General features: G+C 29.7%; 1 protein-coding gene across 2 annotated transcripts in view; it reads left to right on the forward strand.

The window, feature by feature from the left end:
• LOC142326999 (UBA-like domain-containing protein 2-A) overlaps positions 1 to 19,573 on the forward strand; it is a 187,349-nt gene that overhangs the window by 165,827 nt on the left and 1,949 nt on the right. For both annotated transcript variants that reach the window (XM_075369746.1, XM_075369747.1), the window contains exon 3: positions 9,483 to 9,588. In XM_075369746.1, coding sequence (XP_075225861.1) covers positions 9,483 to 9,588 — 106 coding nt within the window. The remainder of the gene's footprint in view (positions 1 to 9,482; positions 9,589 to 19,573) is intronic.

Genomic DNA, 19,573 nt, shown 5'->3' on the forward strand with positions numbered 1-19,573 from the left:
GCCAAAAATAAACAGCTGTGCTACATCAGTAGATGTATTTTGCAGAATTTTAATGACTCATTTACTGTATTTAAAATGTCATGCCAAATGTCACACAAAGAGTAACAGGGCATGAGAAAAGCATGATTATTTAGATTTAAAATTCTTTTTTATATGCCTCTATTTTGTTCTCTCATGTTTGCACCTATACGTATATCCTTGGCCATGCATATTTGCTAAAGAAATTCTAGATATATCTAATCTTTCTAAAATTTTATTAGTAAGAGGTTTTCGTATAGTTTTGCCCACTAGAAGAAAAGTTAAAAAATACTCTTCTTATTTTGACGTGAACAATTCACAGGACAGTTGGCATTTCTACTTTACTGATATCTTACATGAAAACAATAATAATAGAATAAAATTTAACATAACAATGTACTACATTTTACAGCATCACAGTAATCTCTCTTATTCATTCTGTATGGTTTTCCAAAATAGTGAATGTTAATTTCTTTATTTTTAATGCTTTGACAATGCTCTTTCAATTGTGCCAGTAGTTCACCCAATGAAAAATTCCATTAGAGAAAATTTACGTTATTGTTTTCATATAACAAATCAGATATACCATGAAATGCAAGACATTGTTTTGCCAAAAAACTTACTATTGCCACCAATTGTTCAAGAACAGCCTCCCCAAAGACAGTTTCTGCATCTATTAATTGTTACTTTGCATCAATTATGCCTTCAGACAGTTCAATCTAATTTTTAATTCAGTCCATTTTGTTGATTGTTTACCATGTAATATTTTGAGTTTTCATTATCTTTTTAATGCTGTTACAAATTATCCCAGTCGTTAAAACCAGATGATATTAAAGAAATGTTAGAATTACTGAATAGTTTGCTGCAGTAACAAAACACAGCATCTTTGACTGTAGAATATATTATCCATTATCGAAAAAAATGTTTCTTCATTTTTCAATGTTTATATATATGCAAAATGGTTTTTTTTTGTCTGGTTTGATGCAGCTCTCCAAGATTCCCTATCTAGTACTAGTCGTTTCATTTCAGTATACCCCCTACATCCTACATTCCTAACAATTTGTTTTACATATTCCAAACGTGGCCTGCCCTCACAAATTTTTCCTTCTACCTGTCCTTCCAATATTAAAGCGACTATTCCAAGATGCCTTAGTATGTGGCCTATAAGTCTGTCTCTTCTTTTAACTATATTTTTCCAAATGTTTCTTTCTTCATCTATTTGCCCCAAAACCTCTTCATTTATCACTTTATCCACCCATGTGATTTTTAACATCTGATTTAAAATAGTATAAAAGTATAAATTAAAATAAATACTTACATATAAAGCTATACTCCAAACATATACTTTCAAAAATTTTTTCCTGCCATTTAAATTAATTTTTGATGTTAACAAATTATATTTCTGACTGAAGGCTTGTTTCGCTTGTGCTATTTGGCATTTTATATCGTTCCTGCTTCGTCCATCTTTAGTAATTCTACTTCACAAATAACAAAATTCTTCTACCTCCATAATCTTTTCTCCTCCTATTTTCACATTCAGTGGTCCATCTTTGTTATTTCTAATACATTTCATTACTTTTGTTTTGCATTTGTTTATATGCAAAATGGTATAAATCTACAATGTGAATCACCAACAATACTGATTCATAATTCATCAGTAATCATCGTTGGCCATTTTCCTGGGTATCATTCAATATTTAATATTTTACTCTCAAGATTTTTTTTCTCATTAAAATCACATTCCGTCAAAATTTCTTTCTCATAATTTTTTCTCTACAAAATCATGACTTACAACATTCAGAACTTGTTGCTGTTATACAGAAATGAAAGAGAGGGAATACAGAAATGAAAGGGAGCTGGGAAATCGAAAAAAATAGGTCCCAGAACTGTGTCTCTCTTATTTTCTAAGATATCCCATGTAAAACGCCAAAAATAGGGGCAAAAACACATTTTCTTTACGTTTGACGTACAATAACGTTGTTAAATTGGCAATAAATCATACATTTTTTAAACATAAATTGTAGAGAGTTTAATTATAAGAAGATTTATGTAAATAATGTCAACAGAAAACAAATACAATTTTAAACATGTCGACTCTTATTAACGACAAAACCGACGAAAACTTAGAAGAAAATGTTACAAAAAAAGAAAACAGATGTGCCTAGTAGGTACAATAATTTTAGACCTATGGAAAACAAGTTGGCAACACTGATTTTTTTCATCACAATTTGTTTAAATACTACTCATTGTTGTCAGTTAATTGTGGTAATGTGTTAAATAAATCTTTTGCTGATCAATCGTGTTTGCAGTATTACGTTGAATTCTTATGGTAAAAATTTCAGAAAACTGTTAAGAAGTGTAATTTCGTATTCATTTTACAGTGCATAAAAATCAAGTTTGTTAAAAAAGTAAAATTCTGTTCAGTTTTTGAAAAATGCTGCGTATCTTCACTAATGCCGAATATGTCGATGACTATATGCATGATTTTCATCTATGGATTTTGCAATGGAAGTGCTGCGGCAGTGGTTACGGAATATCAACATAGGTATCCTGGTTGTGTTGTACCAAATCGTAAAGTATTTATTAGAATTTTTAATAATCTTCATGAAAATGGTACAGTTCCCAGCGCTCATATTTCATCTGAACGACAAGCAAATCATGCTGATGAAGGTGAAAACATTCTGCAGATAGTTGAACGTAGTCCGGCAACGAGCACACGATTAATTGGAACACGGCTCGATATTTCACAAAGTAGAGTATGGAGGACATTAAATAATAATGGATTGCATCCTTTTCATATTCAGAAAGTGCAACATCTCCAGCCTGGTGACCACGCCAGCCAGCTGCAGTTTTGTCAATGGGTTAAAAGGAATCAACATTTAATTTCATTTATACTATTTTCAGATGAAGCTACTTTCACTCGTAACAGAATAAACAACACACAGAATGTGCATCGGTGGTCTGAAGAAAACCCACATGCTACAGTGGAAAAAAATTTCCAGCAACGATTTTCAGTGAATGTTTGGTGTGGTATCATATATTTGACCAATTAATTGGTCAAATATAATTTTAGCACCAAAAAATTCCAGAAGAGTGTAGACATATACATGTATGTTCAGGAGATCTTGATATCTCCAGATTGGATGCTGGTTTCATATAATGATTATGAACCTCATGAATCCAAGGCAGTTTTTTCAACACAATTTTGCCCCCCTTAGGTTGCAAGATACTATGTGATTGTAGGGGTATGATGAAACACTTTTATTTTTGTTGTTTTGGTTTCACTCACATTTTTGTTGTACTAATTAGATTAAATTACATTATTATATCATTTTGGTTATGTAATTGGGTGATTTCATGAAGGGGTGGTGGAATTAAGTTTTTTTTTGTTGTTTTTTTCATTAGTTATTGTTTTTTTTGATATCTTCTGACTGGATTAACAAACAAATTTTTATGACTTCTGAATACAGGTCGTCAATGCCAATTAATTTTGCTTAGTGGTCAACAGGATAGAATCACAATGGAATCTCCAAGTTTTACTCAAAGAGTAGAATAATTTTTTTATACAATTCAATATCTATTAGAAGAGTTATATATTTTTAATTCTCTGCTCCAACCACTATTGGAATCACAGATATCAATTAACTTTTTTTTTTAAAAATCAGTGAACAACACATATATACTGCTGAAATAGTATATATGTGTGTGTTTTACACACACTATATAATATAATAGACTACACTATAATAATACACACACTATGTATAATAGTATATATGTGTGTGTTTTACACACATATATACTATATAAAATAACCCATTCTCAACATTTGAAGAAAAAACAATCCACCAACAGTCTCAGCTATTTAAGAAAGAATACATAATAAAATTAATCGAAAGCATGCCAAAGTAAATCCATGAAGTTATTAAAGATGAGAGCTTATTGATAATTTTCCACCTTTATAGTTAAGTCCTTGGTAGCAAGTTATGCAACTTTCTGCCAGGTTTTTTAATGATTACATTCAATTAAAAATTTTGCTAGATAAAATATGAGTTAAGTCTATTTTCTATAAAATTAAGAGTATTTTAAAGAATTTCAAAGATAACTTAAAACGTAAAATATGGTGTTAATTAAATTAATGCATTAGCAGAATTTGTTCTTTCTTCAGACAATGAATATAGTTTTATAGTAATAAAATCTCCACGCAAATGGTTTTAAAGTTTAAAAATATTATTCATGAAAATATTTAAAAAAATATAATTTTATTTTTTTTTTATTTTTATACGTGCATTTATTTTTTTTTATTTTTTGTTTTGTTATTATATGTTTTAATGGAATTTTACATTTATAATTTATTTTTTATATGTAAAAGTATTTTTATGGTACAAGAGGAAATATATATATATATATATATATATATATATATATATACAAATTAACATTTGTCTTAATTTTAATTTTTTCGCTTAGGATTGGTCAGTGTTTAATTATTCAGACTTCCTTTACAACATAACATATATCAATCTGTTTCTTTAGTTTTTACATTGGATTTTTTTGTTTTTATTTAACTTTTGTTGACAGATAGCCAGGAATTCTTCTCTCTGTAGTCATAATGCTACATCAGTTACTGTTAAAAATGTCCTCTTAGTGAATGTTATTTTATTTTATATCTTTTCTTTAGTAGTTTAAATATAAACCATAAAGTACAATGTGTGAATGCTAATATTTTTTTTTTTTTTCAAATTCAATGTTAACATTTAAAAAATATGTTTTGTCATTGTATAACTTTCTACTTCTGTGTTGTCTGAATGTTGGTTTTTTCTGGTACATTGTTTTTAATTAAAGAAAAAATAATACAGATTTAACATATTAAATATTGGACATGCATTGAAATTTATTTTTTTCATAATATATAAAAATATATACATACTACATAATAAAAAAAATTAAACTATATAAAAAATCTTACATTATGATCAATATATATATATATATATATATATATATATACAGATCACATCAGAAATGGGTAAATATGCTGTACTACAGATAAATAAAAGAATTGCCTGGATAGATCACATACAGTAAAACCTTGATCAGAGCAGCATCACAAAATACACAATTAATTATAAAATAAAAATGGATGTGATAAAGACGTTGATGAAAAATATTTTAGTTTATATATTTATATATTTGAATAACTTGTTTCATTCATTTGTTTTTATTCTTACCATTCAACACAAATTCATGTCATTTTTCTTTATCACTGTCATTAAACTTTGTGTCAATTGTAATCTTTGAGCTTAAGTTGCAAGTGTTTTCAATACTTTCCTCATTGTAGGTTGGGAAATATTCAATTCTAAATTGATTTCTTCAATCTTAGAGCATAGTTTTGCTATTCCTTGTTATTTTATCTTAACTCTTAGCAGGAGATCTTATGATCTGATATTACCCTTGGTCACAGAGCGAAATCATAAAACATCAGGAAATTACTGCACCTGTATACATTTACATGATGATTTGCCAAATTCTAAATTTATTTGTTTATCTTGTGGTTATTTCTCAATGAATAGAAAAGGTACTGGATTTACATGCAACTGTATAAATTTAATGAGTTTAATTCAATTCTGTTCTGAATTGCACTTTTATAGCTGTTTTATGAAAATAGTATTTTATAATTAATCAGTGTCATATTTTAAATTACTATATACTAATAAGTAATTTTTATTTTATTCTTAGAAATGAAAGAATAACAAATAATAATAAGTCTGTTGAATGCTATTACGTTTGATTATCAGTATTCATGCTGGTTACTGTAGTGTTATAATAGTCTATTTAATTTTTTCAAACGTGGCACCGTTGGCAAAATATAACAATATATAATATTATATTATAACAACTGTGATACTTCATTTAATTTAACTTTGACTTTAACATATACAAAATTTATCTTATGAAGATCATTTGTTATGTTTTTAATTTTATTATATGACTTTAATATTTTTATATATTTTAATTCTAAATTATTATAAATCCCTCCTGAAGATGCAGAATAGCCGAAAATGTTTTGAGGAAATCAAATTTTTAGTATTACATGTAATAATATTCTACTTATTGAAAAATTTATATTGTATTTGACGTCCAATTCACCGTACTACTAATGCTTACTACAAGATGTCCATGGATTCTGTTAAAGAAAGACTTAAAAGTATTAGCTTGTAAATGACAAACCAAAAGATTGTTTTTAACTTATATCATTATGTTTTCTTGTTATCACTTTTAAACTAAATTTAAAAAAAAGTTACTATTACTACTATTCATAAGGGATTTTGGGGAAGATCATAAATTATCCTGATTGGTAGATTATCCTTTTTCACCACTCACTTTTATGTGTTGAATGATTAATTCATCATACAAGCTCAAAACTTGGGCATGGGAATATGATATGAAAAATGTATGAAATACAAGCCTATGATGAAAAAAGGCAAGCCTGACCAGAATACTTTTGGTGATAAGGGTAACGCTGCGAATACCACATTACTGATCAATGATTATGCCCTAATTAGTCAAATATATGCCTTAAAAAACTGTTTTTCCCACTCAGATATTAAAAATCCATTTTAGAACAGGTTCAGACTTGCATAGGGAAAACTCTTGCCTAAATTTTATTGTGTGTGCAAATTACAAGTGAATACAAACTGAATTACAAGTGGTTCAGCTAGATTTTCACGGGAAGATTATTCCCTTGAATATACTACAAATTTTAAAATGTACTTGGCTTCGGAATATGGTTTAACTTTCATTCTGAAAGTATAAATTAAAATAAATGATCCATTCTGAAAATATCATGAAATATTTGTTTCTTAATTCTATTTAGTGTTAAAGATTTTGAAAGATAATTTAATATTAAAATTTCACCTTGTTTTTTTTTTTTATTTTCTACCTTAACTTCATTTGAAGTTAAATGCTCAGTTGGATGTCCAGAATGGTGGTTGTTATTCACTGAATTTCAGCCTTCTTAAATTTTTGTATCTGCTTGTCAAATTTTCTGCAGTTCATACAACTTTGTCTGTATTGTTTGGTGATAAGAGTAAATGTTAACTGGTTTTTCTTTTTCGGAAAGCAAGAAACCAACACTGGAAGCTGTTCAACTAATTCATAACCTTCAAGAGGACTCACCATCATAAAACAAAATTTTGAATTTATAAACAAAACAGTTTTACCCAGTTAATAAAAAGGCGTCGCAGAGTTACTAATTTATTGTTATGAAAGTATCATAACCCTCTTACTAACTGTTTTGTCTACCCAACTCTTTGTGTCTTTTATTATTGAATAATCCTCGTAGTTATAATATAGTTTAAAGAGATTCTAAGTTAAAGAGCAAAGTTGTTTACTATATAAGCGATTTTAGCAAAAGGATATAAAGTAATTTAAATTTCCTAAGCTGTTATTAAAAATCATTTCCTGTACATCACTGCAAATTTTTTTTTCTTTGATTGCTGTGATCATCAGGCACTAATAAATATTAAATGCAGTGAAACTGTAGTAAATTGAGTGAAATGCACTTAAATGTGGTTTTAGTTATTGGGAATGACCAATTTCACATCCTTTAATTTTTAGGATGCTGCTTTGCCTTTTAGGTATTATGGAAGCATCAGTTAAACACTAAATAATGCAGTTTTGTTCAGGGTGGATAGTTATTTACCTCAAGACATATTTTTGATATTCAGAAACTAATATCTGTAGCAGTTGATACCATTCAAAATTATCATGGTTATTCTTCTTTCTTTTATTTACCAATATTTTGCAATATATAGAAATATTGTAATTAGAACAATTTTATTAAGCATGGCCTGTTGGTATTATTATATAAATTATTTATACAACAGTTTCCACTTACTAACAATCTTTAATAGTAATGTTCGAGTGCTTTCGGATTATTAATCCATCCTCAGGAACAATAATGTGTTATACATTATAATTATTTACTTCACAAATCATTAATTATACTAAATTGAATTTTATAAAAATATAAATATAACAATGTCAAAAGGCAAAATAAAGTTGTTAACGTTATCCATTGTGTCATTATGAAGGTCTCAATTATTATGCTGTTTTTCGTAACAATGGAGACCATAATGACATGATGGATAATGTTAACTTTATTTTAACTTTTGACAGTCAATTTTTATATGTGTATTTTTATAAAATTCAATTTTTTATTAATGATATGTGAAGTAAATAATCAATAATGTACGAGGGTTATATTTTTTCAAGGTCCGATTCGGTCACGAAATTAAAACCACAGTGAAAATAAAAAATTTTTTATTTGTAACAAGTACTTACATAGTTACGCTATTTCTCTACATAGTTGCCACTCGGATTTAGACATTTGTCGTAGCGTGGTACCAACTTTCCAATACCCTTGTCATAGAACGGAGCCGCCTGTGTTTACAGCCATGTTTCTACTCTGGTCTACAGCTCTTGATGGAATTCATGGAACGTGGCACTACCATCACTGCAGCCTCATACTGCGCGACTCTTCAATGTTTACGAAGGCAATTCAGAATAAGCGGAGAGGAATGTTATCATCAGGCATTGTCTTTCTCCATGACAATGCTCGGCCGCACACTGCAGCTGTAACAAAGAAGCTCCTGCAGCGTTTTCGTTGGGAAGTGTTTGATCACCCACCATACAGCCCGGACTTGCCTCCATCCGATTTTCACCTCTTTGCTCACATGAAACGCTGGCTAGGAGGACAACATTTTGGCACAGACATTGAGCTGCAGATCAGTATAGAACTTGGCTGAAAACACAGGTGGCTCTGTTCTATGACAAGGGTATTGGAAAGTTGGTACCATGCTACGACAAATTCCTAAATTGGAGTGGCTACTATGTAGAGAAATAGCGTAACTATTTAAGTACTTGTTACAAATAAAAAAATTTTTCACTGTGGTTTTAATTTTGTGATTGGACCATGAGAAAAAAATAACCCTCATATAACACAGTACTGTTACTGAGGATGGATTAATAATCTGAAAGCACTCAAACGTTTCTATTAAAGATTGTTGGTAACTGGAAACTATTATATAAATAATTCGTAATTAGAACAATCTAAGTTGTCTGCTGGAGTAGTTGTCTTTCCCAGCTGTGACATAAATTTTACTATAAAAAATTGTGTAACCTGAATATCATTTTTATCAAAATTTTGTTTCGTTGGTTGCCACTTTGACTTAAAAATCAGATAGTTCCTTGATCTGACCTCCACAGTTAACACATGAAAGATTTTCTCCTACATGGGTGTTTTACCCATATGCATATGTTGCATTATTTTTGTATTTTGACACCGAGTGTCCAGATTCTTGTTCTTTCTGGTTTTGAAATTCAGAAGATTTTGTGAAGGGAAATTTTGTTGTATTTATATTGATTTAGACCTTATTTTATTACCGAGTCTCTTTTTTCAGGTTTGTACACCATGTAATACTCCTGCAACACCACCAAACTTCCCAGATGCATTATTGGCTTTTTCCAGAATGTCAACAAATGACAAACTTAGTTCTTCACCCTCAGGTATTAGTATATAATATTAGATCATAAATGTTAATAAGTTAAATATTTGTGAAAAGTAGGTATATTAGAGTAAGTTGAAATTTTGTTATAAAAAGTAACATTTTGGTTATGAAGTCAATCAATGCCGTAACATGATGACGATAATCCCATCTTTCAGGATTTAAGATATCGTTTTCTAATTCTAGATATTTATCATATTGTATAAATATCATTTATAATTTTTTTTTTAATTTTTATATAATTTTTTTTTAGGTATCTAAAAAAAATATTTTTCATTTTTTCATCTGTTTTCATGTTTCCTTCCATTCCTTTATGCTTTACATTATTTAACCTCGTCTTTATCATAAATTATCAACAAAAAAAATTTTTTATGATAGCCAGATAAGTTTGAAACTTCTGCCATGATAATGTGAAATGGAAATTTTATAGAATATGAAAAATGCCATGACTTACAGATTTGAACCCAAGACTACCATTGAAAGGTTGAGATGCTACCATTCTTCATCATAGAGGTTGTTGGAGTAGTATTTACAGTGGCGAACAAATTAATCCAAACACAGTATTTTTAATAGAAAATTTTAATTTTAAACACAAAATGTTTGATAGTCAAACTTATCCAAATTTAATAATTTGTGTGCTCCTTTGTTTTTGATTATCTCAATAATCCTCTTTTGTACTGATTTCACTAAGGTGGAACAATGATTTTTGATTTCCTCATCTCAAAACCAAACCTGTATCACTGAACTAATGTCAGTTTGTACTACTTTTCATTTTTCCAAGTCTTCTTTTTAATATGGCCCATAAATTTTAAATGGGATTCTGGTCAGGGGAGGGGAGTTCCCTGGCCATGAGAGCACTCAAATTTTTTGGTTTTTGAAGAACTGTTTTGCTTTCTCTGACATATGACATGGTGCAAGGTCCTGGAGGAAAGTGAGTTTTAGGTTCTTCTGCATAAGTGGGACTATTTTTTTTTCTTTTTTCGTATTGGTCCGATTTCATCATACCATCCACAGGCATAATTGTTGCTGGCTCTTCATGTGTAAAACATCCCCAAAACATCTTCTTGGCTGGGTATTTGGGAGCTTCTTGCAGGTTTGCCTGGCATAGTAGTCTTCTCATTTGTTGACTTACAAATGTAGGCTACTCTCTCCCCTTGGACAAAGAAATCAGTTTCGTCTAAAAAAGTAACTTTTTTCACATCTCAGTAGTCCATTCTTTATTTTCCTTTGCCCATTGAAGTCTTTTTGCCTTCATAACCTATGTCAGTAACTACTTCTTTTTAGGTTTTAGAACAATCCTTCCCACTGCCAACAATCTTTTACAAACTGTCATATATCAGAAACATTAGTCTCACTGGCTCTCAAGTCTCTATTCAGGTCAACAGCTGACAATCGTGGATTAATTTTGCTTTTTCTTAGCAGTCGATCCTGTGAAGGCGTGGTTTTCTTTTTCTTTCTACATTTTCCTGATCTCTTTGGAGAAACGAAACCTGTTTTTGTAAACCTTTTCACAATTTCATTTACAGTACCTAAGCCTACACTACACTCACTGGCAATCTGTCTTTGGGTCATTTATGTGTGTTAGAATAGAGCAATAATTTTTTACCGCTTTCATGGGGTTATATCTATTGTATTAACTAGAAATGAATAACAAACTCATAAAAATAATGTCACCAAAAACTAATTAACAACGAATTATAAAACCACTAATTCTGTTTGTATGTGAACTAACAGCATAACCTGAAACACCAAAAACAGAATGAAAATTCCCTACAACAGAACAAAAATTCCCTTTGTTCAGATTAATCTGTTTGCTACTGTATTTTGTATTCAAATATTTAAATTTTTTTATAATCTCTACTTCTTTACTAAATTAACAAAAAACCACTGAAACATTTTAATTTTATTGACGTTTTAAATGTGATATTAAGGATATTAACTGACTTTTCTTTCTTCTAAATTGAATTTTCCACAGGTTTGATTTTTGTTTCAAAATTGTTTATTACCTCTTAATATTTAACATGTCATTGTCTAACTTTCTATTATATTTAATTACATTGGATTATGAATGGAACAGCTATGTACTCTTTCTGTCTACGAACCCAAATGACTGTTGCTTGTTTGTCATGAAAATACAGTGAGTTATTAATTTGAAACTAATTAATGGTAGGGGAGTTTGGAATTAAAGAATATTTCAATTACTTATAGATGTGTAAACATCTTTTTTTCCAAAATAATAACAATTATCAATTTTTATTTGCTTTACTTTTTCTACTACATTTTTTCACTATTGTGCATATAAAAATGAATCTGGCAAGGCAGTATTTTATTTCTAATGGCTTCTGTATTGTTAAATACGACGCTTTTTATATATAGATATTTCTGTTATCGGAATTACAATTTTCATAAAGATAAAAAAAGATGAAAACTGCAACACTAATCACTGGAATAAATTGGGTCTTTGTACGCTAACTAAATTTCAATTTACGGTGTGGTAGCAAAGATGTTTTAAATTGAAAATTTCCAGCTGTGTTCAGATTACTGTAAGTTTTGAGTTAACAAGGTTGCACTTGATATTTATCAATTAATTTTAATTTTTATCTTTTTAATGCACCATTTTTCACTCTGTAATGTAGAATCATAAGGGAATAGAAGTGGCCTCGAATTTTTGGCAGCCTCTATTGCTGCTTAAGACTTTTTGTTGTAGGTGCTGATGATAATATCGGTAGATTAAACTAGCTTTTGCTTTTATTAACATGGATACTATTAATTTCATTTATTTTATTCAGCTGAAAAAATATGTTCATAAGTAAAATGTTTTGTAATAGTTTTTCTTTATTAAAAAAAAATAATGCTGCTAAATTTTTACAAAAATTACTATTTTAAATTGACTGAGTAAGTACATAAAAGGCTCATCTGCACTTAGAAACAATATAAGTTTATATTAATTTTCTTTAACTTTTTTTTTTTTTTAATTTTAAATGTTGACCCAGAAAGAGTGGAGGCTATTTGATAAAATGTTCAGTTGCATTAATATTTTGTATGTTGTATAACAGGCTGAGCAGCTTAAGTCCCTGTGCTGTTACTCTTGAATGTAAGTAGGTTGAATGAAATAAGAAAGAAAACACATAACCGCTTATACATACACTCCCTGTTATTTGTTAAAACTTACATGTTTAATCCTGTAAAAATCTTGTAAGTGTATTCCATTAAAATACATCATTTATCTTTGTAATACAATCAAATTTACATTTTCCTTATTCAAAATGATGTGATTTAAATCTTTTAAATAATTATAATAGTAATAATTAATAGTTTAAAATTAATAATTATTTTAAATAATTCGAACAAAATGATATGTGATAATAGTTTAAAATTATTATATATATATATATATATATATATTAAACGACTTTCTTTCAAAATATTGCATTACTTCTTCTTGTGGGCCTTTTAAGGAACTAATTAGGAACCATGATTACCAGGTATTTTTTGAATACTAGATAACGGATACCGGTGGTCTTTGGTGGTTGGGTTTCAATTAACCACACATCTCAGGAGTGGTCGAACTGAGACTGTACAAGACTATACTTCATTTACACTCATACACATCATCCTCTGAAGTAATACCTGAACGGTAATTCCCGGAGGCTAAACAGGAAAATGAGAGAGAGAGGTATCCCAGGAATTTTTTCGTTATTAAAACTCTATTCCGGGTATGTAATCACCAATTCCCGATTTTCCACAAATCGCACAGTAAATAGTTTTTTTGAGAACAAAATTTGTTTTGGCAGTTCTTATTTTAAAAAGATCTAGTTTTACCTTAATTTAAAAAAAAAAAATAAAAAATATATATTCAATCCAATTTCAACCTTTATAAATTTTCTTCTCAATTTTTCTGCCTTTAGTATCATTAATTGAAGCTTAGAAACGCTTCAACTACGTTACGATAATAATTAGGTTAGGTTTAACAATAAATGGTCGCAGTGCGTGTGTCTTCAGTTAAGTATTATCTTTTCTTTTTTTACATTTATATTTTTGTTTGTTGTTTTTTATATTAAAAAAAAAAATTTGAATTGAAATACTGATTATCTTAATAAATAAAAAAAAATTAATTTGTTTTTTCTGAAATCCTAATGTCATTTCGAAAACTGGCAGTCCTGTTAGGAACACCTTCAATATTAATAAGGTGATTAAACTTAATGTCAATGTTACGCATCATCTTTAGGCGTTTCCTAACTTTTTTAAGACAGTTCCCACAGAGATATTGAGATCTATCAGTCTTAAAACAATTGGGAGACCCTTTAAATTGGATGCCATTTTCAACAAGGGTTATCAGTCGATAACCCGATAAGAAGATAATGCTAGTTAGATTTAAAAGATTATTTGAAAGAAAGAGTTTCAGTATCTTGAAAGTAAGTTATCTATTATTTAACAGTTAGTAGTTCAGTCAATGGGGAAAAAAGGTCGGTTTTTGAAAAATTAGTAGAGTTTAGGGAATTACATGGTGGGGTTGCAGATTAGGGTAATTATAACTTGTTTATATGCGACTGAACAAAATTTTCGCAAACTGAACAAAATGGTGGCGTTCAAAGATGGTGAAAATTAGTTTTTCAATTTTGTAGGCAAGGTAAACTTACTATGCGAAAACGTTTTGAATAAAGTTGTGGGCATTTGCAGAAAACCATCGGGTTGGTCTAGTGGTTAACGCGTCTTCCCAACTCAGCTGATTTGGAAAGTCGAGAGTTACAGCGTTCAAGTCCTAGTAAAGCCAGTTATTTTTACACGGATTTGAATACTAGATCGTGGATACCGGTGTTCTTTGGTGGTGGATGGGTTTCAATTAACCACACATCTCAGGAATGGTCGAACTGAGAATGTACAAGACAGACTACACTTCATTTACACTCATACATATCATCCTCATTCATCCTCTTAAGAATTATCGAAATGGTACCGGAGGCTAAACAGGAAAACAGAGAGAGGGGGCATTTGCAGTACCAGTACCACCTATAATTTAAGCCCTTAAATGTTGAATTTCGTTAATCAGTTACTGCAAAAGAGCCATGAAAGAGTTAAAAATGGCAGTTTTTTGCAAACCCAATATTTATTGCAAAAATAACCTTTTTATTGTTTTAGCTCTTGGAATTCCGAATTCAGTGAGTGATTACACAAGAAATTTGATTTATTCGTTGCTGTACTAATTTATATATTTATAAAAAAAATTGTTCAGCAACTGTAATTATTTTGTCTATTTCAAGTGCAATCTATTCTTCAAGACTTCTACTTTCAATTGGGGGAAAGTTTTAAACCAAAAATTAATGTAAAACATGTTTAAACTTCTTCGAAAAAATGTGCGAAAAATTGAGCTTGCTCGCGCAGTAGTCGCGTGCGAATAAAGCTGAATTCGTAACTTCAAATTGGCAGAATTCTCCGCGGATTTTGGACGGATAGAGAATATTTTTTTTTCTGAACTGGGTAGCACGAAAAAATAATAACTATCGCGCTACCAGTTGTTGCATATTATTTCATATATAGTCTGTTTTTATGTACTTACCACGCTCATCGTTTTGTAGATGAAAAAATTTAAATAATAATTATTGTAATATGTTGTAACTCATGAATATGAGTGCCCTCTATATTATAATTCTGTCCGACAGAATACTATTTATAAACACTATTTGTTGTGTTTATGTAACATCCGGTCAAATTAATATACGTTGATTGGTTCCAATTTATTTTACTGTTTCATACATTCATTAATTTATTTACATAAATAAAGTATTATATACATTCATAAATTTTGCATCAAAAAATATCAAATTTAAGGTAATTTTTTTACAGTGTATGTGAATTCTGGTTTCGAAGAGTAGATGCGTCATCAGAATGAGAGCCAACGATTTTTTGAATGTAATTTCGTGGAGGGGAAACCTTTTATTCACATCGCTGCTGCTTACAACGGCTCTCTAGGCTCATTTTTTCAAAAACATATAAACAAGTTTTACATTAATTTTTGGTATAAAACATTTCGTAATTTGAAAATACAAGTCTTAAAGAATAGATTGCACTTGAAATTGAAATAGACATGAAAGCCAAAATAATTACACAATAATTATGTGGTTGTATTTTTTTAGTTTTTGATAATCGATTCTTATGCATTTGTTAGCGCTGAAACCGAAAATAACCTTCATTATTTAACCACGTCAGGAGTTTTTGTAAATTTCAAACTTTGTATAAAGTTTTGAAAAATTGCGAAAATGTGATACAATAATATAGATACAAAACGGTTTTTTATATAATAAATTAATATAATATATTCACTTTTTTGTCTTTAAAATACTGTGCATTCTTATAGTTAAACAGTTGAGTAGTCTGAAGAGGTGGGTGTGGGTGGAGGGTCATTGACCCCCCTTAATTTGTAATGAAAGTTGCCATAAAGTAAGCCTAATTTCTATTATAGTACATTTTTTAATTAATTTTTATGAGGTGCGTCATGCCTTTTTTAACCACTCCTTCTCTTCACCCACCCATAGTGACAAATTATGTAAAATACTTACAATTTTAGTCATGTCGTTGAAGTTTCTTTGGACAGCTTATACTCTGCTTCATGCTTTTCCTTCTATGTTCTCTATAGGGTTCATTTCTGTGTACCATTCAGCAATAGTCTGCCATTATCATAGTAGTCCATTTTCCTTGATACCTCCTTTCAATTTTTTCTTTTCCTAATGAAATCTCTCCACCTCTTGGTTAACGGCACCCAGATTTTCAGGAAATAGTCCATATGTGAATTTATGAAGTGAATCTTTCAAGCTCATGGATTAGTCTAAATTTTTGTACTTCTGCAGCAGCATGTTATGTGAACGATTGATTTTTTAGTTTGGATCCTTCTTATTGCCGAGAAACTTTGTTACTACGTCTTTAAAGGCTTTCCAGGCTTCTTTTTCTGTAATTTCTATTTTTTCCTCAAAATTACCATCTTTGAGAAGTTTGCTAATGGTAGGATTAGTAAAGACACCCCTTTTTAGTTTGGCGGTTGATAAGACTGGAAATTTGCTATAGATGTATTTAAAACATTTGCCTTCTTATAGTAAGGGTTTGACAAATTACTTCATTAAGCCTAACTTCATGTGCAGAGATGCAAGGAGATTTTATTTGGATATTTGAGAGCTTTTTGGAGCACATTTTTGGTTCCAGGTTCTAATGAAGGTATTTTTGGCCAATCCTTTCCTAATCCAATGATTTTCTCTATCTCTGCTATTTCATTACACAAACAACAAGCAAACTTTGTGTATCGATATTATTATGCTCAAGGAGCATTGATATTATTTTGAGATCACCGCACGTAATCCACTTTTGATTGTCGTATTTAATTTTATCAAGAACAAATTATCATAACCTTCTTTTAAATGGACAGAATGTCCGATGGGTATTGACGGATATGTATTCCCGTTGGGAAGGACAACTTAGGCGCTTTTTGGATAAATCTATGAATAGTCTCCAATCAGTACTTTCATATGGAATGTTAAATCAAGCCAAAGTCCACTTACATCATTGCAGAAGACTTATTCTCCTTCTGAAAAATATGGAAGAAAATCCTTTTTTCTATACGTGAACCAGGAAAATGAGGTGCCAGCTGCTAGCAGGTTCTTCTCTTTAAGCCTTGAACCAAGCAGTTCTGAATTTTTTTTGGTTAGATGTTAGTCTTGAACCAAATCGTTTAGTTCAGGCTGTGAATAAAGCTCTGGTGCACAGCTATCTCCAGGTTCGTACTCGTCTCTTCATTTAAATCACTTGTCTCTTCATTGGTACTAGTATGTTTGGACCATGAGAAACCGGGCTTAAAATGGATGGCATATTTGGATTGATGACAGACAGAAGTAAAACAATCATTGGTGTGATTTCGTTATTCTCACCACACTACTGGAACTCCAAACCTGAACGGTTCTTGTTCACCCTTTGACCAACTGTCTAATATCTTCAACATATGTGTAGCAAATATAGTGGGGTACCCAAATTTTATCTTGATCTCTCCTATTTTCACTCCAAAATACATAAGGTACACTTGTCAAACGAAACTTGCTATATTTTTTTTCCTTTCCACCATTAACACACCACAAATGAAACAAAAGGAATTTACAGAATTTTTGCAGCCTCTTGAAGCCATTTTAAAAACAGAAAGTTTGTTTTACGGCCTGAAAATATATTTGCTGTCAACAAAAATGTGTTTGGTTACAAAGGACGGAAAAAAATTCGATTTATGCACAGTGATAGTTTAAACATCATGTATAGTAGTTGCACTAACTATCGTGCACTATACCGTGCCAATAAACATGTTGCATCTTGTTAAATGTTGTCAACTCCATGCATTCACTGATCAATCTTTTTGTCATCTTCCACCCAATCTTTCCTCCACCCACCTCTTCAGACCATCAGTTATTTAGCTATAAGAATGCACAGTATAAACCCAAAAAGTGAATGTATTAATATAAATTTATTATTAAAAAAAAGTTTTATGTTTATTTTATAGTATCAAATTTTCACAATTTTACAAATTTTGAAATTTGTGAAAAATCCTAAAGTAATGTAAAAAATTAAGGTTATTTTTGATTCAGCACCAGAATATATAAAGGAATCATTATCAAAAGTTAAAAGATATTCCACAACCCAAATTTTTTACAGACTTGTGTTATATTATAGTTGCTTGAACAGCCTTTTTCTAAACAAATTACAATATCTCACAAAAAATAAACCACTTTTCTTGTGTAACCATTCATTGAATTTGGAATTCCAACAGCTAACTTTTAACATAATAAAAATAGGTAAAATGTTATTTTTACAATAAATATTGAGTTTGCAAAAAAACTGCCATTTTTAACTGTTTATTGGCTCTTCTGCAGTAACTAATTAACAAAATTCAACATTTAAGGACTTAAATCATAGATATTACAAATGCCCACAACTTTTATTCATAACATTTTCGCCTAGGAAGTTTACCTTGGCTTACAAAATTGAAAAACTGATTTTCACTATTTGAACGGTGACATTTTGTCCAGTCACATTATACCCTAATCTACAACTCCAATGTGCTTCCCTAAACTCTACTAATTTTTTTAGCAAAAAAGACCTATTGACTGGACTATAAACACTTATTTGATACTCCCCTAAATTGAATTACAACAGTTATATTTTTTTGTGTTTGAAAAAATGGCATACAATTGCCCACATTTTATTTTGTTGTATGTTACTCCTGATTTCAGTTGAATCACTCGATTTCTCATGAAATCGATATAGTTGTTCAGTAGTTACAGAGACACAACATAATACTCCCAAAATCACCTTCTGTCATAGCCTCGTAAATCAAACTGTTCATCTAAAATAAAATAAATTTTACCTTTTGACTTTGGTGGTTAATTATCACTTAGTAACTTAAAAGTTATTCCTAAATATACCGAAGTTACTTGTGATAAACAAATATAGAATTCATAAACAGGGGTTAATTTCCAAGTTGTTTGAAATATAAAAGATTTTTTTATAACTTAAACCAGACCAGTTTATTATTAATAAATGGAAAAGTTCAACTTCAGTTCAAATAAAGTTTTAAAAAATGTTTAGTATAGTGTTACATATTACTTTTTGTGTGATATGTTTGTGCATAAATGATTTGTGCATAATATAATTTTTATATATAATCTTTTTATCTTTGTGTTAATAAATTTTTTTGCAGTAATTATCACTAATATTTTTTTATAAATAAGTATCAAAATTAGTTTCATTTATAATTTATAGAACTAACATATATTTTTATGAATTTTTGTAATTATTCCAAACAGTATGAAAATAATGCGTCAATGAGTCATTTCCATTTTTTAACTTCGAAAAAAATTAGTAATAAGTTTTGAAAAATCATGAATTTGATATGAATTCAGCCAATAAAAGGTTCATTTCTGAATATTTGTTGTAAGATATTTTTATTTATTTTTGAGTGG

This window comes from Lycorma delicatula, chromosome 6 (genome assembly GCF_047948215.1).
Source record: "Lycorma delicatula isolate Av1 chromosome 6, ASM4794821v1, whole genome shotgun sequence".
In the NCBI taxonomy this organism is placed as follows: Eukaryota; Metazoa; Arthropoda; class Insecta; order Hemiptera; family Fulgoridae; genus Lycorma; species Lycorma delicatula.